The following is a 24,539-nucleotide window of genomic DNA, read 5'->3' on the forward strand; positions in this document are numbered from 1 at the left end:
TTACGATGAATGCAAGTATAAATCACCAACTGTAAAATAATAAAAGTAATTTCATAATCTCCCGGGTTCGATTCCCGGAGGGGTCAGGGATTTTCTCTGCCTCGTGATGACTGGGTGTTGTGTGATGTCCCTAGGTTAGTTAGGTTTACGTAGTTCTAAGTTCTAGGGACTGATGACCATAGATGTTAAGGCCCATAGTGCTCAGAGCCGTTTGAACCAATTTCATAATCGAAGTTCTCGTTTACGCGTTACAACCAGGAAATTTGCCATTGCAACTTTTCCTTTGCCTTCCGTTTTCATGTATTTTATGAACATATTAATAAATGCATGTACATTATATCGGTTTATTTCCAAAGTGCGTGATGTAAAAATTGAAAAGAAAGAAGTATCCGCATAAGGACTCAATCTCACGACCCTCGGATTACCATTCTGTAGCCTTTCCGCTGGCCAACCGCTCCCTGGAAACTACGTAAACAAAAGTGGCTCATGTCTCGCCTGACCCGTGCAAAAAATACTATTTTTTTCCCAAACGTTTGGTCATCTCGAGCTGCTGCTCCTGTCACTTTCATTTCTGGCCAAGCCCTGCATGTACCGCAAATTTGGACGACATAGGTGGTGACGAGCAAGCGCCGTCTCCTTGTTAGACCAGTTCTGAGAGCAAAACGTTTAGGACAATGACAGTAACTCTAAGTTCAACAAAGAGCGCAGTGCTGAAATCACTAATGTTGAACATCAGCTAAAATTATTGTCGTACGTTTGCGTGTGAATGTTAGCAGACATACTTAGTAATGGTTTGTAGTGAACTATGCTTCCGTTCAAGACTGCATGGAGCTCTTTTGAGGCGTTACAAGAACCGACTACAACATACGTATAATGAAGCTGACCAATATCAACCCAAATATACAGCAGCAACTTTCAGAAGTTCATCAATGCAGTCACTCATTTCGTATGATAGCGTGTATCTTTAAAGAGAAACGGCGGCAGGTGAAGATGATACACGTCGAAAGCGGAAGCTTTGCTGATCTCTACCACGACCCTCCCACCACCAAGGAAAGCACTGAATTTCAGCTCTAGTTATTTAACATAACAGTAGACTTTATAGTCTTATAAAACAAGCATACAAAACAAACTGAGAGCAAGATGGAAAACACACGTACTCTGTAACAATGATAAAGATTTTTGTCAAAGCATTTCATTTGAAATTAAAATAATATAGCATTTTACAAAACTGGTAATTAACTGCAGGATTTAGATACCGCGACTTAAACGTGAAGCAGCAGCTGTTAACGAACGCACTCAAGGATTAGTTACAGCACAGATAAGGTTATCCTGCACAGTATACTCTAACAGATAAGAGGTCAAAGAACGATAAACCACAGATATCGTTGCGCAGCTGATCAACTCATGAACACAAACGTACAGCGGCTGCGTCAGCAACCATTGTAAACGGGTCCACTGAAAAAGAGGAACGACGTCGATGATAAGAGAAGTAATTAACTTTGTTTTATACGTGGCACTCTTTCGCCGTGAGAACCACTCTATAATCCGTTTCTTCTTTCCCTGATTTTTATTCTTCTTCAAATGTTTTGTGGCACCAGCATACAGCCATTGTCTCTTGTATGCTGGAACTCCAAATATAAAGGAAGCTAGCGTTGTTTCAGATTACGCACCTCTAGTAGAAATGACTTCAAGAAGCTTGCTTTGGAAGTATGAAGACAAATGTAGCTAAGAAATCACTACAGATTTTTGAACATTGTGCTGGAGTGCTGCCACAAGTAATGCTCTATGATGGGGTACTTTATAAGCTATGAAACAATTACTTATACTGATTGATACAAATTGAGTATTACTTACGACCTCATGTTGCAAAATTTAAATGTACTATAGATTCCGTCTGAGCAGAAATAGTTTCAGGGAGAAACATTTACAACATAGCTTTGTTATCTGTCAGACGTCTGATATCGTCGGATAAATCACCAAAACTTCTGATAATGCCATTAACGCACCGTACTTAAGAGCCAAATACGATGAATACTTTGAATTGCTAACGATTACAATCAATTCCACCTTCGAATGGCTTTTTGAAGCAAAATGACACTTGATGGGAACTATATGTTATTTATAGCCCACAATTGTGCACGAAGGACGTTTCTTTGTAAAAGATCGATGAGCACTACAACATTAAAGCATAGTATACGTATTATCGAATGGGAACAGACAAAATATGTGAAGTTATTGTTTCGTTTATCTACTTTACTTAAACCAGCGACTCGCCCCGGCTTACTTCATTCATTGTTTCTATTCTTCGTGTTACTTGACATTTTATTTATAATGCATTCATTCTGAATTTTCATCTGCCGTTTTTTGTCCATGGCGCGACAAGAATTTGTGTGTTAGATGTTTGTATGACCATTAAATATTTGACGACTACGCTCCAAAACAAGGTATGTCACGTAACGAAAAATACAATTCTGACACCATTGGGCAGCCAATAGAAACAGATTATTTAGTCTTTCTTTGCAGTTCAGCATTTTCAGGATTTCTAATATTACGAAAAATAAAAAAAAGTAATTAAAATCACATGCGCGACGATTGCAGTCGTTCTGTTTTAAAGACAAAATAAAAGGAAATGAAACAGTTAATACCATGGTTAAAATCTTGCGGCAAAGGGTTAGAAATTACATTTAAACCAATTAACGTCATAAATATAACGGTCAAAACAATTTCGATGAAGACTTGAAAATAAATATTATCACACCTGACGAGATTCAAAACCACAACCCTTTGCACAGGAACGTATACTGACCACTACGCCACAACACCTCCCTGTGTACTATTTTTTACGCTCTAGAATATTAGGCGACATTCCGAATTTCTTTCTTCGTCGATTTCTTGCAAACGTGGGCCCACGGATGTGAATGGCTGCAGGATGTGATACCTGGGACCCAACTAACTTCACGGAACAGATGGTTTTGAAGATTCGATCCCATTCATGTGGACATCTCGATGCAGTCTGAGAAGACTCCAAAACTTTAAATTAAGTTTTTTCTTCGTGATCCGATTCGGAGAAAATAAAGCCTGTATGTTGCCCCAGGCTATGCCCAAGTTACGTGTGAAAATCCTTGAAAATTCGCTCAGTAGTTTTAAAGAGTAGTACACTGTCATCAAAAGTATCCAGACACCCCCAAAAACATACGTTTTTCATATTAGGTGCATTGTGCTGCCACCTACTGCCAGGTACTCCACATCAGGGACCTCAGTAGACATTAGTCATCGTGAGAGAGCAGAATTGGGCGCTCCGCGGAACTCACGGACTTCGAACGTGGTCAGGTGATTGGAAATCTCGTGTACAGACATATGACACGAGTGACACCCACACTTCCAAACATCCCTAGGTCCACTGTTTCCCATGTGATAGTGAAGTGGAAACTTGAAGGGACACGTACAGTACAAAAGAGTACATTGACTGACAGAGACAGCTGACAGTCGAGTAGGGTCGTAATGTGTAATAAGCAAACATCTATCCAGACCATCACACAGGAATTCCAAACTGCATCACTATCCACTGCAAGTACTATGACAGTTAGGCGGGAGGTGACAAAACTTGGCGGCTGCTCGTAAGCCACAGATCACGCCGGTAAACGCCAAACGACGCCTTGCTTGGTGCAAGGAGCGTAAACATTAGACGATTGAACAGTGGAAAAACGTTGTGTGGAGTCACGAATCACGGTATAAAATGTGGCGATCCGATGGCAGGGTGTGGGCATGGCGAATGCCAGTGAACGTCATCTGCCAGCGTGTGTAGTGCCAACAGTAAAATTCGGAGGCGGCTTGCAGCCCTTGTTTTGCGTGGCACTATCACAGCACAGGCCTACATTGATCTTTTAAACATCTTCTTGTTTCCCACAGTTGAAGAGCAATTCGGGGATGGCGATTGCATCTTTCAACACGATCGAGCGCCTGTTCATAATGCACGGCCTGTGGTGGAGTGGTTACACGGCAATAACATCTCTGTAATGGACTGGCCTGCACAGAGTCCTGATATGAATGCTACAGAACACCTTCGGCATGTTTTGGAACGCCGACGTCGTGTCAGGCCTCAACGACCGACATCGATACCTCTCCTCAGAGCAGCACTCCGTGAAGGACGGGCTGCCATTCCCCAAGAAACCTTCCAGCACCTGATCGAACGTATGCCTGCAAGATTGGAAGCTATCATCAAGGTTAAAGGTGGGCCAACACCAGGTTTAACAAGGAAGAAAGTCATTTTCCATCAAGACAATGTACGCCCGCACACATGTGCCGTCGCCATGCCAAAATTACACGAACTAAGGTATGAATTGTTGGCACACCCGCCTTATTCACCTGATATGGCTCCGTCAGACTTCCATCTCATCCCAAAACTGAAAATTTTTCTTTATGGATGAAGATTCACTTCAAACGAAGGATTGATATCCGGAGTTGACAAGTATTCTGCAGACCTGGAGGTAACTCATTTTCGAGATGGGATCAAGACACCGGAACATCGGTGGACCAAGTGCATTAATCTACAAGGAGGCCACATTGAAAAATTAAAAAAAGTTTCAGTGATGTAAGTACTTTTTTTCTATTCCGTTCCAAGAACTTTTCAAACCACCCTCGTATTAGTATAGATGACATGAGACGAGAAAGTTCGCTAATCTAGTTGTTTGTACATATATGGAATGGTTTCTTCTAGTTAAATTCATATCTACGAAGATTCGTACAATCAAACCACCGGAGAAGAGCTTGACTAGCTTACTACCTACACTTCGTGTACTTTAATTACCAGTTGCGTTCTGTCCTCTGCTGTGCAGAACTGAGTAATCCACTTGTAGGGCATCATTTAGTAATTCTTCTATAAATAAAATTTGCTTAGGATTTGACGATACTCTCGACATGTGCAGAAAGACGTAGTTTTGCTTGTTATAAATTAAGCCGATCATCCATATGAGTCAGGAAGAACAGTAAAAGGAGGACGGAAATTTATGCAACTCCATGAACGATTTCCATCCGGGTAGACACTATCTCCAGACTACATCGTTGGTGTAACAATTTTGTGTGATATGTTGAGTCTCACGAAACTACTCCATACGTATCAGGTGAGAAACGCGAAAATCACCGAAATTTACTTTTAGAATGTTTCCCTACGTAGCAGTACCTGAAGAAGAGTTCTGGGTGTTTAAAGCGGATAACTGAACATTTGGTTAAGAAATATGATAATTTTCACAAACTTACAAACTTTACAATCATTTCAGCAGAATCTTTTAGGTAACTATCAATTTCAAGTCGCCAAAACTGCTAAGTTTGAAAATTCTAACCATGAACTTTTCAGTGAACAATCTTTTAACCATAGGAACTCGCATTCTGCTTGGGAACTATACATCTTGTTCAAAAATTGTATTTTATATTAGTCTTACAGTGTCGAACGACAATCTTAAAAAAGAAGTACCAGGTGGTTATGACTGAAGTGCAACTACTCATGAAGGTCCACTGTGTGCTGTAATAATCATATGACAGCGAAACTTGGCAGATATACTAATGGAGAACCGATTTACGCTGGAAAAAAATTAGTTCCAATTGTAGCCACCAGGAGCAAATGTGGTGTTTTAAAGCATCTCGTCAGCGGCTAGTCTCATATCGAACAAACTGTGTAAGTCGTAGTTAATAATAAAATCAACATTATGCCATTTTCACTTGTTTGACCTTCTCTGCCCACGTCCTGTTCCTAAACCATTACACATGAAAACATTTCTATACATCTTTCTTGCATTCACAGTGCCAAATTTGTCCCTGGTGGCCACAATGGGTACTATTTTTCCGGTGTAAATTGATTCCCCATTAACGCATTAGAAATCTACCAAGTTTGATGTCATATTGAGACTACAGCCCACACTGGACCTCTGTGAGTAAGTGCACCTTAATTGTAACCATCCGGTACTAAACACAGCATTGAATATCACACGTGACACGCCCAGCCCGCCATCTTTCGGACTTGCATTCAAGGTCTCTCTACAGTGAGCTACTCAGTACACATGCTCTAGCATCAATCACAATAATTACACATAAGAATACATGGTAAGGCATACAAGCGTTTAGTGGAAGCTTTTTTACAAGTTTAAAGTTTGATGTTGTAAAAAATTCTAGTATTTTCTACATGGTACAAGGGCAGAACTATATACTTAAGTTAGGCACATCGAAGTTTTCGGCCTGTTATTAGGTCTCGACGAAGTAATTTCGTATGTATCACGTTAATCTCGACTGAGTGCTATTTTTCTTGGCGTTACTACGTACCATTTTCTTGTTCTAGATTTACCATACTGCTCCTGGAGCCCTATCATCCAGCTTTACTTAAGAAAATTGTGCACGTATATTTCCGTGTTTTGAGTGAGTTTAGAATTTTGTGTTGGAGACGTAAACATTTTCTAAAATCTACACTCAAGCTGGCTAGTTGGCTATAACACGACCTTTAATCAATTCCTGTGTGGGCTCTCAATTCTCTGTATGCTTAGCTAATGCTACACCCGTCGCGTTGTATGTTAGTACAAAGAAACTAAATAAATTAATGGAAAACGACAAGAATGAAAGGAGAGAGATGTAGCGTAGAAATTTATAATCTGAACTGAATATTAAATCGCGTCTCTCTTCACTTTCAGTTCGCAGGGGAAAAAAGACATTTTACACGTACGCAGATTCTGTAATGTATTCCCTAAAATACAGAATAAAGTTGAAATAAAATTTGCAGAAGTTGGTACGATGATTGAAATGTTAACAATATAGTCACTAGGAACAATGTTATTTGTGAATAAGCTTCTTCCACATGATTCAGTGCACTGTGCCAGAATTACAGACAGTATCAGCAGGATGGTTTGGAAAGAAAACGGGCGATATAAGAAATACGGTGCGTATGCAGTTTCATAACTTACCCAATTCCATGGGGTATAGCCACGTGTTGACGTCGAGAATGAGGTCCATCTTGAAGGACTCACTCTCGCAATGCAGGCGGCTCACTGCACAGACAAGAAAAGAACGAGAGTAAGCAACAAGTCAAAAGAACGGTTACGCCGTTTCCGGCGCTTAAAAACTGACTGCTGACGCTAATAACATAAAAAGCTACAACCTCGAAACGCAGTTCCTTACATCACCAAATTAGCGACCAACAATCCATAAATGAATTATTTGGACAGGCGAGGGTAATGAAATCCGATCCACTGTGAAAGAGGCGGAGCGCTTAGGCCGCAAGCGCAAGGATTAGCACAACCCACGCGGCTATGGAAAGGACGAAACGATCGGGCGAGGCAAGTCAACTTCCCGGTTGTTTGTTGTCAGCCGCTGTTAGCAGGCGAGGAGGGGAGGGTGATGTTGCGGTCACGCTGACGTCACAGTCAGCTGACTGCGCAGCTGCCAGCGCGGCCGCCGCCGTGGCCTTCCTCGGAGAGCTACGCCGAGCAATGTTCCCCAGGTCCGGAGAGGCAGTACAACTCAGGAACATCGTTTCAAATCTGTGTCATGGAGTGTTCTCTTGTGAAAAAGCAGTTTTAAAACTACGTCACTGTTTTTCAGACTTAACCGGTCATATAGCGAATAGTGAAGCAGCTCCGTAACTGTTACCGTAAACGTATCTGAGTAATTTCAATGGTACGAGTTAACACTTCCAATACAGCCACCTGCTTGGACAGGGAGCAGATTCAGGAATTACAACGACGTTGGTGCCCCTATTACGTAAGTTACATAGCAACGAGCACTGCAATTGTAATGTCCTCCCGAGGGTCTCAGTTAATGTCTGTAGTGTATTACGTCATAAGCTGTGCGTACATAAGGCATAAATGCTCAGCGTAGAGGCCGCGATTCGTTCTTTCCGAAAATTTGCACGTTACTATAAAGATGCTGTGAAAACAAAAACTCAATTGTACTTGTGTGCTAAGACAGATGGTAAATCAAGACACTGCGTGGTATTTAGGTGTCTGTGTCTTAAGTGAAACACAAGGGAAAAATACTGATGCCAGTCCTCTTTCATTTGGGGAAGATAGCAGATTAAGTCGTAGCTGCTCTAGACGAAAGAAAATGTTATATCGGTACCCAGGTTTACACCCACTAAGTACTAATGCCGAAAGTGGAAATGATTTAAAATGTTCAGCAGTATTAATTATTTCCCCTCTTCGACGAACTATTCCAGAGTGTTCATTATGAACACAGTGCTCCTTCAGTTTAAAAAGAGTGGGAAATCCATGGGCCATGGGCTTTTGGATGAAGCTTTCTTGAATAATATTCACCTTTGAAGCGAATAAGCAAAACTGCGGAAATCCAAATTAGGATGGCTGGATAGATAATTGAATTTGGCTTCTCTAAAACAAAATCCAATGTCTTATAAGAGACCCCCATCTCCCTCTCTGGTCATTAAATATAAAGCGTGCGGTCCGATTCAGACCATGTTTGCAAAAAACTGTTGTAATTTAATTTGCATATTATTTAGTATCTTGTGAACAGATTCCTAATTTATCGAAGAAGCGCATAACTGCCAAATACTGGAATTTAAAAAATACTGAGTATATGGCTGGCAGTGACTTTTCATTTGCCGATAATCTATCTTAAAAGTGCCCTGGGTGACTGCAAACAACGCCTGTCAAACTAAGTTTTCTAATTATCTGTGCATCGAGCTCGAAAACACGTGATGATTCATGTATTACACAATGTGACAAAGGTTCCCGATACGCAAGAAGTGCGATTTCTCAATGGCAGCGATTATTATGATGTACGGTTTCTTCACCATTTGAAGAGAGTGGGTGGGACAGTCACTTGCCATTACAATTTAGTAACTACAAACATACACCGGAGCTGCCAAGTGCACTGCACGACAAACTCATTTGGTACCGCTTACAAGAAAGCCAAATAGAACATTAAAAAATCGACGAGGAAATTCTTATTTAATTCGCTAATTCTGAACAATAGCCACTGCACTTAATACATTTCTTTCTCGTTCCAATGGCTTCTGGCGTCCGCATGATCAACCCCACGTGCCTCAAGGAGATCTTCATTTGTGGGAAGAAGCTGACGTTTCATGACAACTTTAAGTGACACATGACAATATTAATGACGTAGCGCGGGTGTTCAAGAACTTGGAGGCAGACTGCTGAAAAGTCTTTACAAACTTTTAGCCAGAGTACTGGGGCGCTGTAAGATGGAAGAATAAGTTGCCGATTTTCAAAGTTGGTCCGACAGTATCATGGCCCTAACTCAGGAATTCTTCCGCATACGACTTCCCAGTGAGGGTTTTTTGTGGGCTGCGTGCCACCCATTTCAAGACACTCGGTAAGATAAACGACATAGGCACCACACTCTCCTTTGTTACAAATCGGATTTCCATCCGGCGGGTCAAGTGCTCTCAGTTTCAACAACACACTATCCCTTCTGCAATTTGGTTGGAAATTCTGGATATGATATGGCATCCGTCTCGTATGTCTCCTATAACAATGAGATGCAAACACCGAAAGGTCCATCTCCGAATTATTGAACCGTTTCTTTGAAGCAACAGAAACGATGTGCCATCTGTTCCTCTGTCATGGACCACGGTAACTTCCTCAACTGAAAGTGTTCTTGCAGGATGGCGTAATTTAAAGGCGCAGAAAAAAGTCAGACCTCTTCCGTCTGGCTGTATGTATGTAAATCGCTCGATAAAAAGAAAAGTCAACTTGTGCAGGAAACATGCCCGAGTCTGAGACTGAAAAATACGAATTAAGTGAACAGTAGACCTCTCTTCTTTCCCAAAGACACTGACTAGCGATTGTCACCCACTGAGAAAATTTTGTTGTTGAGAATACGCTCATCGCATTTCTCAGCATTACTCCAACGTCTCGTTACGCTAAAGTGGTTTAAACCTATAGAAAAACATAAGATGTCTTTACTACAGCGGAGAATTGTCTCTGTGGAAATAAAAGAACAGAAACAGATTGTGACGTGTTCACTTGTACATTCATCCTCAACTGCGAAAATAAACAGTGAATTAAATCGACAGCAAGACTTGTGCGTCTTATGACCACTGTTCATCACAACCGCCGATTCAGGGACGCCTTTTAGCCTTATACGACTAGCGTGGAAGACAAGTAGTTGCTGCTGACGTGGCGGCAAAGAATCCCGAGGAGGTGGTTGCGAAATGAGGTGGTCTTTTTCTCCTGTTGTAAAGAGCGGAAGCAATGCCAAGGCCGCGACATGTGACCCAGCATAGGTGCCGGCGTGACAGCCGCAAAATCAGTTACACGTGACACAATTTGTCATCGCGTCGGCAACTTTTAGGCAGTTGTTCGTAACGATACAGCGAACAGTCTCAGCTTAGAAAGATCAAACATTCTCACAGTGTGCTGGGCCACGATATGAATCTATCAGCAAAATCTTCACGGAACCAACATCACGACAGTACACACATATGGCAATGAGTGGAATCGTAGCTGGATTTCCTAATTTACGAAAGTGCGTAAACTGTTTCAGTGTGGTTCTCTGACAGGTTATCTTTCTCACAGCAGGATATAAGAATACTTTATTTTCGTAAATGAAACACGATAATCTGCTTTATAAATTTGACTGGACCATGCTTATCGTTACCATTTTAATAAGTCATTATTATTTAAACTCGTGCTATGTACAGACAAATGACTTATGGAAAGGAAGCTAAAATTTAATGAGCCGTCCACCTAGACGTCTACTCAGTCAGATGGAAAGGGATGGGGACTAAAATCGGTCCACACCCTAGCAATAAGCCCGTGCTCGCCTCCACGACTTTGGGAAACGTGGGTGGGCGGACGAGGATTTATAGTCCGCCCCTTCTGACGACCTATTCAAAGCACGTAACTACTGCGCCACTTCTCTCTGTAAAGATAACATCTGAAATTTTCTTTGGCATTCCAAATGCTGCTATACAGAACAGGAAACCTGATCTTTCACATAAAGTTTATAACAAATTCATCCGTATGGGACGATCGCAGACGCAATGAATTTGTTGTTATCCTATGACCTGCCATGCTCTGCTACTATACAGGTTGATTACAATTAACTTAAAAAAAACCGAAGCGACGTAGATGACGCTGAGACAAGTAAGTTGATACGCGACACAAACTCGAAAAATGGATGACAACTGCTGAACATGTGATGTGGCCAGTTGATCCTACCTTCACCGGTAGGGGGGGTTCTACACATCGCTCCGCTTGGATACTCTGTCTACGAAAACCTTTTGTAAAAGTGATCTTTTGTAAATGTAGTTACAAAATTACTGCCCTCGGTGTAACTATGAGAAAAGCTGTTTTAATTTTGTGCTTCTTTCATTTTGTCCTTTTTTTTGTTCACAGACTTTTTTAGTAAAGAGCACGTAGGTCATTTAATGGTTGCGATGCAGTTCGGAAGCCTATACTCGTTTACTTGTGACGCAATGCAGTAGGTTTTTGTTGTATTATACTTTACAATCAACCAGCGGCCGTACCTCAATGTAAACACATAATTGTCTAAGGCAATGCAAACAAGTACTGCCTGCCAGGTGCAAGACTCAAACCCTGAGCCCCACGCGCCCTAGTCGGAGCCATAACGACTTGAATACTTGACTTGGGATGATCAGGTGCGACAGATCGATAGGCTCCACGGCTGCACGTGCAGGGTGGTACGTCATCTGGTGACGTAGATATTCAGCAATTGGTCATCCAGTTTTGTGGTATTTTCCGACATTCGCGGTCCCATGCGTCTTATATCGAATTACTTGTCTCAGTCATCTACGTCGCTTTGTTTTTTTTTTTTTTTTTTTTTTTACACATTAATAAGAATCAATGTGTATAACGATACTGGTAAGTTGGCATGATCTTCTGGCGCACTACGATATGCAGTGGCTGCACAAGTAAGAACGGCTAATGCCTCAAAGAAGGAACTTTTTCAACGACAACACAGTTTTTAGTATCCACCTACATCTACGGCTGGCCAAAGGGTATTTTTTTTCCATACCTTTCATCAAGATTACTGCGCTCGGAAGGTGAAAAACATGAGTGCTTTTTTGCTCGAGAGGAAGCTACAGTTACTGTATTCTATCCTTCATTCTCCACACATGTGAGCGAAATGTAGGAGATACGGTTTAGAAGCTTATTCCCCGAATTTCCTTAGCAGATCTCGTTTTCCTTATGGCGTCTAAAAGTATAAATTTCTCAATGTTTCAGTTTCACTCACAGACACAGGGCAAAGAAACCTGATCTCACTCCCTCCGCCCTTACTCGTATATGCTTGATATCCCTATAAGCAGAAGGATCCCACACACTGTATGGCAGTATTCTACTGTAAGTATATGTATACAACTTTTTTAGTACACAACTTTCAGAGTCTGAGTATTCTACGAACCAATGGATGCCTAGACTGAACTAAAGTGATGGTACCATTTAACACCTCCACAGCCCCAAGCATATGAATGACACGACTGATCTATTCATGACTAATTAATCTTATTGTCAAGTGTTACTATATTTTCATTTTTGTGGAATGCATTAAGAGAGCTGTCAATGTTTAGTCTAAGTTGACAGTGTGGGTTACCACTGTTGGATTTACACTGGCTACATTATAGTCGTTACGCACTTCTGTTAACAGCTGGCTTCGATTAACACTTACTTTAAGCCCTTCAACAGGTATGCGCATACAGTTCTGGGGCTATGTGCGTCTGTTTCGATGATGCTTTCGTATCAAATAGACGGGGGAGTGGGGAGTGGGGGGGGGGGGGGGGGGGACGGACGGACTCACAACCTCTTTTTGAAACCTTCAACTTCTTACTTCATACAGTTCTTCTATCGAGCGAAGCTTAACAGTTCAAGTAGGGAAAGGATGCCGAAACCAGCGGGCAGTGAATACAGCTGTGTCCACATGCGCTGCTATACGTAACCAGTAGGCTGGACGGCTGTGAAGCCTGGAGCGGAGGGCGCCAATTTCGGCGAGGAAACACTGCTGCCAAGGCCGGCGCGGCGGCACCCGCAAAGGAACAATGACGGCGGGGATTTCCTCTGAGCTCCTTCCTCGCCGACACCAACTGCGGAGAACTACTGCGCTTACTCACTTCGCTTCAAATGAGACAGGTGTTCCATTGTCAGCAATCGGGCTTAGTACACCATATATATGTACCACGAAGGAATTATCCGATAGGGACAGAAATCGGTAGATTCTGATGTACATGTGCATACAAACGAATGAGTACAATTTCAGAAGAAATAGATGATTTATTCAAGAGAAACAGCTTCACATATTGCGCAAGGCATTAACGAACTGGTCCACCTGTGGCCCTTATGCAACAATTATTCGGCTTGGCATTGATTAGTAGAGTAATTGGATGTCCTCCTGAGGGATATCGTGCCAAATTCTGTCCAACTGGCGCGTTACATCGTCAAAATGCCGAGCTGGTTGGAGGGCCCCGGCCACAATGTTTCAAACATTCTCATTTGGGAAGAGAGCCGGCAACCTTGCTGACCAAGGCAGGGTTTGGCAAGCATGAAGACAAGAACTCTCGCGATGTGCGACCGGGGATTATTTTACTGAAAAGTAAGCCCAGAATGGCTTTTCATGAAGGGGCGCACAATAATCGCTGACGTACTGCTTTGCTCTAAGGATGCTGAGGATGACAACCAAAGGGGTTCTGCTAAGATTCGATAATTCATCCTTGTGCTCACAAAATCAGCACTGGAAGATACGAACAGGGCGAAGAGGGGTCTCTCGTCATGGAACATAGTATCACTATTGGGCAACAAACACTGCACCACGGGATGGACCTGACAGTCAACATGCTCACACAATACTTGGCTGTAAAGCGACCTATTAGAGTAATCATGGGGCCACAGAATATAATGATATGGCTGCTGAAATCATCACCCAAGCCCCCTGTTCCCCATTTCCACTCTCGGCAAACGTAAACTCTCAGATTGAAACAGTGTGAAAGCATGACCCATCCTATCAAATGACATTCTCCCATTGCTCCATACTCCTAGTTTTATGGCTTCCGAATCACGTTTTTCAGTTACAGGCATTTTCATCACTGATAGTGGGTTTGAAATTCTAGCTCATCCTAAAAATCCCTAATTATGAAGCTCCCTTTCTGTCGTTTTGTGCTGACAGGATTCGCGAGTGCGACATTAAGTTCTGTAGTGAATTTTGGGGCTGTCGTGCTCTTATTTTCTGTCAAAATCCTCTTCATCGCCCGTCTCTCGCAATCACTCAACCCACACTTTCGTCCGCGTTGTGACTTGATTGTTGTTGTTGCGGCCTTCAGTCCTGAGACTGGTTTGATGCAGCTCTCCATGCTACCCTATCCTGTGCAAGCTGCTTCATCTCCCAGTACCTACTGCAATCTACATCCTTCTGAATCTGCTTGTGTATTCATCTCTTGGTCTACCTCTACGATTTTTACCCTCCACGCTGCCCTCCAATGCTAAATTGGTGATCCCTTGATGCCTCAGAACATGTCCTACCAACCGATCCCTTCTTCTGGTCAAGTTGTACCACAAACTCCTCCCCAGTTTATTTAATACCACCTCATTAGTTATGTGATCTATCCACCTAATCTTCAGCATTCTTCTGCAGCACCACATTTCGAAAGCTTCTATTCTCTTCTTGTACAAACTATTTGTCGTCCATGTTCCACTTCCACACATGGCTACACTCCATACAAATACTTTCAGAAACGACTTCCTGACATTTAAATCTATACTCGATGTTAACAAATTTTTCTTCTTCAGAAACGCTTGGATAATGTTTTTCCGCTTTCCCTGTATAAATCTTGGATAAGATGTTTCTTAACACACCAAACCCGTCGGCAGCCTTCGTTACAGACGCACCATTCGAGCACCAACAATTTGCCACCGTTCCAATGCACTGAGCTCCGACGTAACGTACCCACAACTACACAGAGCGCTGTTTTGAGCACGACTGACGCTTGCAACATACTGAAGACATCACACAGGTGCCGCTCGTTGCCAAATACAACAGCGCCACCTGCAGGTTTGGCTAGCATCTGCATTTACGTTCAAAGATGCGTTCCTGCGGTGTTTCCATATTTTTGTCCGACCCCTGTAGTTGCAAATGTTTGGTGATAATTTTGCGGACCAAGAGGAGGATTAATGCAGCTAGATGTGGAACGTTACGTCGTTTAATTCTTAGAATACAGTAGAAAAGGTTGCTGTTTGGCACGGTGTTCGACATCAAGTGATGGACACTTGTTCAGAATATTTCGGTGGCACTCAAGGTTAGACAGAACACTTCATTCTCGTGCAGTCGACGCAGATGAGTGCTAAAGTGTGTGTGTGTGTGTGTGTGTGTGTGTGTGTGTGTGTGTGTGGGCGCGCGCAGCGCTGACAGCGCAGCGGTGCCTGACGGCCAACCCAGTGTCCGCTCGCGAGAGGGGGGGCACCTGTGTGCTGCTGCCACCCAGCCACAGACGAGCCGCGCCTCCGACAACACGCCGCGGCCTCTTCTCCTACCGGCCATTTCCAAGCCGTTCTGTTAGCAGGGAAATGCCCCCTGCGTTGTGGCGATAGATCCTTTTCTCAGTATGCAGCAGTGCTGCGTCCAGCTTTGGAGGGCTAAAGACAGATACTGGCAGATTGGGGCTATGATAACGGTTCGTCAGTCTTGTCTGGATTACCTGAGAAATGCAAGGTTCCATGTTCCAGTAATGCTTCAGCGCATAGTTTTAATCTTCCAGGAAATTTCGAAACGGCGTACACTCTGTTGCAGAGTGAAATATTCATTCTTCACTCAGTGTACTATTCACGCCTATCTCCTAAATGGAGACCCGCTCTGAAGCTAACTCTTAGTACAAGTTAGTACCTTGAATGAGACTTTCGCTCTGCAACGGAGTGTGCGCTGATGTGAAACTTCCTGGCAAATTAAAATGTGTGCCGGACCGAGACTCGAACTCGGGACCTTTGCCTTTCGCGGGCAAGTGCTCTACCAACTGAGCTACCCAAGCACGACTCACGCCCCGTCCTCACAGCTATACTTCTGCCAGTTGTGGCGATAGATCCTTTTCTCAGTATGCAGCAGTGCTGCGTCCAGCTTTGGAGGGCTAAAGACAGATACTGGCAGATTGGGGCTATGATAACGGTTCGTCAGTCCTACCTTCCAAACTGTGGCTAAGCCATGTCTTCGCAATATCCTTTCTTTCAGGAGTGCTAGTTCTGCAAGTTTCGCAGGAGAGCTTCTGTAAAGTTTGGAAGGTAGGAGACGAGGTACTGGCAGAAGTAAAGCTGTGAGGACGGGGCGTGAGTCGTGCTTGGGTAGCTCAATTGGTAAAGCACTTGCCCGCGAAAGGCAAAGGTCCCGAGTTCGAGTCTCGGTCCGGCACACAGTTTTAATTTGCCAGGAAGTTTCAAGTTAGTACCTTGCTTTACCTGATGATGTCAATTTGGCTGTCGAACAGCAACCCCACTGCAAATTAGGAGATAGGTAACTATAGAAATACATGCATGTCTATATGCAACACACCATGCAATCGGACATTATACGTCCCTCCCCCCCCCCCCCCCCCCCCCCTTCTTCCCCAAATTCAGAGAAGTGCCTGTTCACCTGCGTTGACCCGTAAGGGTTCAGAGGTATTCCCGATAGTTGGAATTCATTCTTTTATCCAGATAAGTTCATTATTCTGCACAATACTTTGATAGCAGATCCAGTTGTGACCATGACTGCTAAGGAGCCGTGAGGTACTGTCTTACAACAGGGAGAGCTGACAATTGTAGGCTAATGAACTGGATGAAATTTCGCACAGATGTCCGTCTCTGATGGAAAAATACGATGCTTGTTGGCTCTTAGCTCGACAAATGGTGGTGTTTAATCAAGCTGGCGGTGAAGAGTCAACTCCACGGGCGAGTGGCGAGCGCAGCCTTCTCTCCAAGTTTCTGTATCAGGCCGAAAGTCTGCCACTGGACTTTGAAGGAAGAATATTTTCAAACACTAAATTTTTTTTTCACTAAGTAATCAGCATTTCAATACAATAAACAGTTTCATTCGCTTGTCATGGAAGCATTAGTGAAAATTAAAAATCGTCATTTGACGTGGCTTTTCTTTCATTTGTTCGTCGAGCAATACAACTGAATTTGAATACACAATAAACATATACTACATTCTACATCAAACGAATAGAAGTATTTATAATTTTGTAAAGATAGACTATTTTTATGGAACTACATATTCCGCAATGCAAAAAACTTTCTTAAAAATCGGAAGGCCACCATGAACCCGCTTACGCACACCGAATCGGCTGGTCAATTATATCAATCCAATGGACTTAAATGACACGGGAGACGTTGCTTTTCTCAAAAATTACGGAATTTGACGGAAAGGACGAAAATAGGCGTACTTTAATTTTTTCAATGAGGGACCTGTGAGTGAAATGTCACTGAAATTTGTGCCTCAAAAATCCCCATGTCTCCTCTTTGCAGCTTCTACGGAAGACGGAAGACGTACGAGTATCTTTTTTTTCTGGCCTTTACCCCGTATCTTTACGTGTGCGGCATGTCAATTTTCTGTATTTGGCAATGTTAATGGTAGACAGTGCCCAGATGCCCTTCCTGCCACCCCTCCCCCACCGGTGCGAAACAGAAGTGGCACGAGGGGAACCAGCCCGATATTCACCAAGTCAGATGTGGGGAACCGTCTCAAAACCACGTCCAGTCTGGCCAGCACATCGCCATTCGCCGGACTGATACGATACGAGACTAGCGCGCTGCCCCGAATCTCGGAAGCGACGTGCTCACGCGTGCAGCTATGGGTGGGGAAAGGGTGGACATGGTAGACTTCGGAGTATAGTGCTTAACAAATGGAAGAGTCAACTCAGATAGGCACTCGAAACTTACCATCTAAACTATGATAATTTCTCATAACAAATTTAAAAAAGTCATCCCTTTTCAAACACCCACGTAATCTTACCTGTTTTGCACATGATATGAAAGATACTAAATCGGCAAGAGGGTCATGAAAATCAGAATGGTGCTACAGTGCACATGAAGATATAATTTGCAATGAGCTGTCTTGAGGCGCTGAGAACCACAAGGGCATTTATTTATGCTTCTGCCATCTGTTAATCTTGTGGTGCGTCTGGTTTATCTGTGCTGAAGGCCCACATCGTATACACTAATATTTACGAAAAGTTGTCTTACTGGTTTCTCTGACATTCACCTAATTGTGGGCTCGACGACGGTGTGCTTCAAGCCTTTAGGGTTCTTAGTGCTTCAATTGTAACACTGACGTCCTTGTCTAGGGTTGGCGGAGAGCTGAACGTTTCTTTCAATAGCATTGCCTTTGAATACGCTCTGGCTAGTCAAAAAGCAGCGTCTCGAAAAATTCTATTACGTCTCCAACAATATTTGTCAAAAATAGTAAATTAATCCCTCTCCTCGTCTATCGTACTGTCATATTTACGGAGATTCACTTCATTCATACGACTAAATCTGCTCGCTTTTCATTCGTCTGATCCACCACCTTCAATTTTATTTCTTAGCTTTGTTGTTGTTGTTGTTGTTGTTGTTGTTGTGGTCTTCAGTCCTGAGACTGGTTTGATGCAGCTCTCCATGCTACTCTATCCTGTGCAAGCTTCTTCATCTCCCAGTACCTACTGCAATCTACATCCTTCTGAATCTGCTTAGTGTATTCATCTCTTGGTCTCCCTCTACGATTTTTACCCTCCATGCTGCCCTCCAATGCTAAATTTGTGATCCCTTGATGCCTCAAAACATGCCCTACCAACCGATCCTTTCTTCTAGTCAAGTTGTGCCACAAACTTCTTTTCTCCCCAATCCTCTTCAATACCTCCTCATTAGTTACGTGATCTACCCACCTTATCTTCAGCATTCTTCTGTAGCACCACATTTCGAAAGCTTCTATTCTCTTCTTGTCCAGACTATTTATCGTCCATGATTCACTTCCATACATGGCTACACTCCATACAAATACTTTCAGAAACGACTTCCTGACACTTAAATCTATACTCGATGTTAACAAATTTCTCTTCTTCAGAAAAGATTTCCTTGCCGTTGCCAGTCTACATTTTATATCCTCTCTACTTCGACCATCATCAGTTATTTTACTCCCTAAATAGCAAAACTCCTTTACTACTTTTTAAGTGTCTCATTTCCTAATCTAATTCCCTCAGCATCACCCGATTTAATTTGACTACATTCCATTATCCTCGTTTTGCTTTTGTTGATGATCATCTTATATCCTCCTTTCAAGACACTGTCCATTCCGTTCAACTGCTCTTCCAAGTCCTTTGCTGTCTCTGACAGAATTACAATGTCATCGGCGAACCTCAAAGTTTTTACTTCTTCTCCATGAATTTTAATACCTACTCCGAATTTTTCTTTTGTTTCCTTTACTGCTTGCTCAATATACCGATTGAATAACATCGGGGAGAGGCTACAACCCTGTCTCACTCCCTTCCCAACCGCTGCTTCCCTTTCGTGCCCCTCTACTCTTATAAATGCCATCTGCTTTCTGTACAAATTGTAAATACCCTTTCGCTCCCTGTATTTTACCCCTGCCACCTTCAGAATTTGAAAGAGAGTATTCCAGTTAACATTGTCAAAAGCTTTCTCTAAGTCTACAAATGCTAGAAACGTAGGTTTGCCTTTTCTTAGTCTTTCTTCTAAGATAAGTCGTAAGGTTAGTATTGCCTCACGTGTTCCAACATTTCTACGGAATCCAAACTGATCTTCCCCGAGGTCCGCTTCTACCAGTTTTTCCATTCGTCTCTAAAGAATTCGCGTTAATATTTTGCAGCTGTGACTTATTAAACTGATAGTTCGGTAATTTTCACATGTCAACACCTGCTTTCTTTGGGATTGGAATTATTATATTCTTCTTGAAGTCTGAGGGTATTTCGCCTGTCTCATACATCTTGCTCACCAGATGGTAGAGTTTTGTCATGAATGGCTCTCCCAAGGCCATCAGTAGTTCTAATGGAATGTTGTCTACTCCCGGGGCCTTGTTTCGACTCGGGTCTTTCAGTGTTCTGTCAGACTCTTCACGCAGTATCTTATCTCCCATTTCGTCTTCATCTACATCCTCTTCCATTTCCATAGTATTGTACTCAAGTACATCGCCCTTGTATAAACCCTCTATATACTCCTTCCACCTTTCTGCCTTCCCTTCTTTGCTTAGAACTGGGTTGCCATCTGAGCTCTTGATATTCATACAAGTGGTTCTCTTCTCTCCAAAGGTCTCTTTAATTTTCCTGTAGGCAGTATCTATCTTACCCCTAGTGAGACAAGCCTCTACATCCTTACATTTGTCCTCCAGCCATCCCTGCTTAGCCATTTTGCACTTCCTGTCGATCTCATTTTTGAGACGTGTGTATTCCTTTTTGCCTGCTTCATTTACTGCATTTTTATATTTTCTCCTTTCATCAATTAAATTCAATATTCTTCTTAGCTTTAACAGAAGAAATTACAATGTTCGATTACTATTCCTATTTTGGTTGTTACTGTTGCAATTATTCTCCTAGATACTATTCTAAATTTTATTAGTGGTAAGAAATATTTGAGTGTTAGTGCTGACAAAGTACCCAACGTTTAATACATCAGAACACTGTTAAATTGGTGTTGGGCGTTGTTTAAAGGTAACTGCAACACCAGTACCACAAGATGTATCACCTAGTAACCAGAAAATACAGCTTCCAAGCAGCAATCGTTAACAACTTTAAACACTACCTTCGCGAAATCTCTTCAAAGAACAGTTTTCATTATTCTAAACTGATCGTGTTACAAACTACATCTGAACCATTTATACACATGAACAATGTAATTATATTTCTTTTACTGCTATGCAACCAATATTCTTCTTCGGTGTGTATAGGTCTTTAAAATGAAATCTGTAGTTCTTCCCTGTCTCCTCTAACGATATTCAATATAATGTCATGTGACAACCTATCTATTACACCAACCTCTCGCAACTTATTTGCTCAACACTATGTACCGAATGAACAGGTGCTGTCGTGCATTGCCAGTTACTCAAAGGAAAGGGTCCAGCATAAACTAAACGGTGGCACCGAGAAAAGGTCCTGTTTCGTTAAGTGTGTGTCCACCATTGAGGGACCATGTCCGTATACCGAAAACAGTACACGCGGAGCACAGCTAGGGCTCTCCGCTATTGATCGCAGCGCCGCCTGGCAACATGGCGCCCTTGACATTGGCGGAGCACAGCCGCAGCGTGACGTCAGGCGGGGGCGCCAGCGCATGCGCCTTGCGGCCGTTACGTAAGATCGAGCGACCCAGATCAGCCGGCTGCCGGGCACGGGCTGTACCTGCGCAATAGCAACAACTATAGCTTTAGCTGTGGTTCCACAGCCACCACGCACCGCCAGCCTGTTTAAATGTTCTGCCAGTCGATGCGTCAAGTAAACAGCAGCGTGGGCTTGCAGCACGGCAGCCGCTTACTTCGTATCCGTCTATGGGGCAAACACACCACATCTGTTCAGGATGTCCCGCCAAGATCTCTGTGGTGAATTGTGGAGTGGGTAGACAGTGGAAGTCAAGGGCAAGCAGGCCAAATATCTTGGATAAGGAAGTCTGCCAACGCGCTGGATTGTATGTCAGGAGAAAATGGGTAAGGAGAACGATAATGACAACGTTATCAGACTCAAACATCGCTAGGAATGTTACTAAAAGACTGGTTGTCAATGAGTATCATTAACCATAGATTACTAAGCCCTCGTAAAATTTACGATTGCAGCAGGGTATAAAACAGGTCATTTCGTGCTGAATTTGTGTGTAACGTGCCACTGGAAATCTAGTAAATGTGATTAACACATAATCTAAACGTTATGACTTCCTTTGAATAAATCTGGAGTAGTACAATTTACGATGGTTTAGTAGAAATGTAACACTCCCCCCTTTAGTGTTCTAGGTTTAAAGTTAATAACTTGGATTACTAGTAACTGTTAAATTCCAAGCCACACCAACAGCTGCAAAATAAAGTTTATTAAAAATTTTGAAATCTGCGATCATTATACAGTTTCAACATCCAGTAACTTAGATTATTTACAATGAAATTCCGTTGTTTTTGCTTGTGTCTGCTATTGTCAGTGTACAGTATTATGCTAAGTGTGTTTCGATTACATTGGTATTCCGCACGATCATAAAGAAAATAATTACGTGGATTACGTTACAAGGCAGTTCTAAATTCTATGGTATATTCTCGGTTGCTACTCGTAAGGATGTTAACGGGGAAAACTGTAAACAAATAACCGTAATAGAGACTCGTGTCTTCCAAGAACTTCAACACTGTGTCTCTTGGAATGTGCAAGCTTTTGTTAATTTTATGTGAGCGCTGGACGTATTCTCGGCTATGAGCCCGTGTAATTCTGTCTCAGGACTAAATTTATGAGTTGGTCAATGCAAGAGCGAAGTACACCATTCTAAAAGCAGAAAAATACTTTACCAGTATTTCAAATTGAAGACCGTGTTCTCTGCAGAGCCGTTGTGATAGATATTTTTTTTTTTCTTTTTAAGTATTGGTTAGATACATATTAAAAATGTAGACTTCTACTTTGCTAATACGAATCAAAATCTTTAGTAAAACTTAATGGTTCTAATATCGACGGTCTCACAACGTGATAATATAAATTTTGAAATCCATTATTTGTGTTCCACACATTTGAGAGGCTATGAAATACCAGCCGACCAAGACTTTCACGCAAATACAAAGTCATGTCCATGTAAGTGTTACTTTGCGGTCTTTCTTCGACCACTCTACAGACTAAATGTGTGAACCACCTGGAAAGAAAGTAAAAATCTCAGTGAAGCTCAAACGTCCCGTCACATATGCAACCGTGGCGCTTGGTGCCAAAGTCACAAAAGAGACAGACAGTGGTTTTTAGTATGTATTTAAATGAAAATGCAGCAGCAAAAACCGTACACGCGAAGCACCACATAGAAATACGACTGGCTTGGTAATTGCACATTCCTAAAGGGAAGAATGCAGATTAATGTTTAACGTCCCATTGACGGCGCGGTCATTAGAAATGGAACACGGGCTCGGATTTGGGAAGGCCGTAGTGTTTCAAAGGAACCATCCCGGTATTCGCTTTAAACGATACAGGGAAATCAATGAAAACGTACACCTGGATAGTAGGACGGGAGTTGAACCGCCGTCCTGCCGAACGCGAGTCCAGTGTCCTACTATTGCGCCACCTCGCTGCGTTCGCTTCGCTACAGATTATTACACCAATGTGTTAAGCGGACTGATTCTCTTTTCAAAATTCCACCACAACTGTTTAGGAACATTAGTGGTTTTGGAGCAAGAACCGCTTGTTTTCTTTTTACAGACACACAAGAAGGCTGAGTGAAAGCTAGAAATCTTACACTCATGACAGTCATTACCGGTATGATGTGCAAGGGGTGCCAAACCGGACGACTTGCTCTGGACAGTGAGTCACAGTTCCTCTCTCATCATTCTGTCATCGATTATGCACTGAAATCTTAGCAGCCTTCACCTTTGCTTTTAATATATTCAAGAATTTTTTTCGAAGTATACTGGAAATCCCAGAATTCAGACAGGCTTTATACATATTCTAATGGTGCAAGTGCCATGGCAGAAGTGATAAAAGAAAACTCCATTTCGTTGCTCGTTTCCGTAATGAATAGCAATAACCACAATCTGAAAACTGCATGTTGGAGCGATTGTGTTTAATATCTCAATTGATAGATCTTCACAAATTACAGTAACTAAATGATGCCAACTCAGGGAAGATATGGGGATGAGACAGAATGGCTGAAAGAAGCCATCATGTTTGGACGTCCCCACGACAACACCATGAATATGTGGCTGCCCTATTTGTTGTGTCCAAAGCGACCTGCCCACCGCGTCTATTATGAGTGGTGTATCATTGGCAGTCACGGAAAACGGCGTAAGATTAGTGGTCCTAAGATGATATTACGAGTACCAGCCTTCTAAATGGAAATCGGTTTCAAACCGGGGTAACCCTGCAAAAGTGGTGATCGCTCACAAGAGCACATAAAGCTGCACACCAATGTGCCAAACAGCACAAAAGCTGGACACCACTTGTTTGGCGGTGGGTAGTGTGGTCCGAAGAGTCGGCACTTTGCCTCTTCTCAAATTACTCAAGTCGTCGAACGATCAGCCGATCCGACAACTAGGTCAGAGGTGGTTCCGTGGTGGTTTGGGAGCATTTTTCGTACCGATACGTGGTCTCACCCACCAAGGTTACCGTGAACATGAACCAGTATGCGTGTTTGAACATCCTTGGTGACTAAGCATTACTTTTTTTTCTTATTTTTAGGTATTCCTGATGAGTATCCTGTGGACACTCCCATCTTCCAAGATGACAAAACCGTACTAGTACGGTTGCACGCATACGTTTCTGGTTTGACGAACTGTATCACAACTCGACTGTCCAGTTGAAACACTATCTTAATCCCATATAAAATATCTGGGACTATTTGGAACAGCGAGCGAAACGTAGCAGTTGACATTCCCACAGTTTAGTAACACTGTGGGACCTACCGTCCACG

The 24,539-nt window shown here is 42.6% G+C and overlaps 1 protein-coding gene across 3 annotated transcripts in view; it reads right to left on the reverse strand.

Annotated features, from left to right (window-relative positions):
* LOC124805514 (DNA-directed RNA polymerases I, II, and III subunit RPABC3) overlaps positions 1 to 24,539 on the reverse strand; it is a 496,564-nt gene that overhangs the window by 241,504 nt on the left and 230,521 nt on the right. For 2 of the 3 annotated variants that reach the window (XM_047266081.1, XM_047266090.1), the window contains exon 2: positions 6,945 to 7,028. In XM_047266081.1, the coding sequence (XP_047122037.1) occupies positions 6,945 to 7,028 (84 nt within the window). Of the gene's footprint in view, positions 1 to 6,944; positions 7,029 to 7,138; positions 7,174 to 24,539 lie in introns of those variants that run through there. The other variant, XM_047266098.1, reaches the window with a different exon arrangement.

This window comes from Schistocerca piceifrons, chromosome 1, assembly GCF_021461385.2.
Source record: "Schistocerca piceifrons isolate TAMUIC-IGC-003096 chromosome 1, iqSchPice1.1, whole genome shotgun sequence".
NCBI lineage: Eukaryota > Metazoa > Arthropoda > Insecta > Orthoptera > Acrididae > Schistocerca > Schistocerca piceifrons.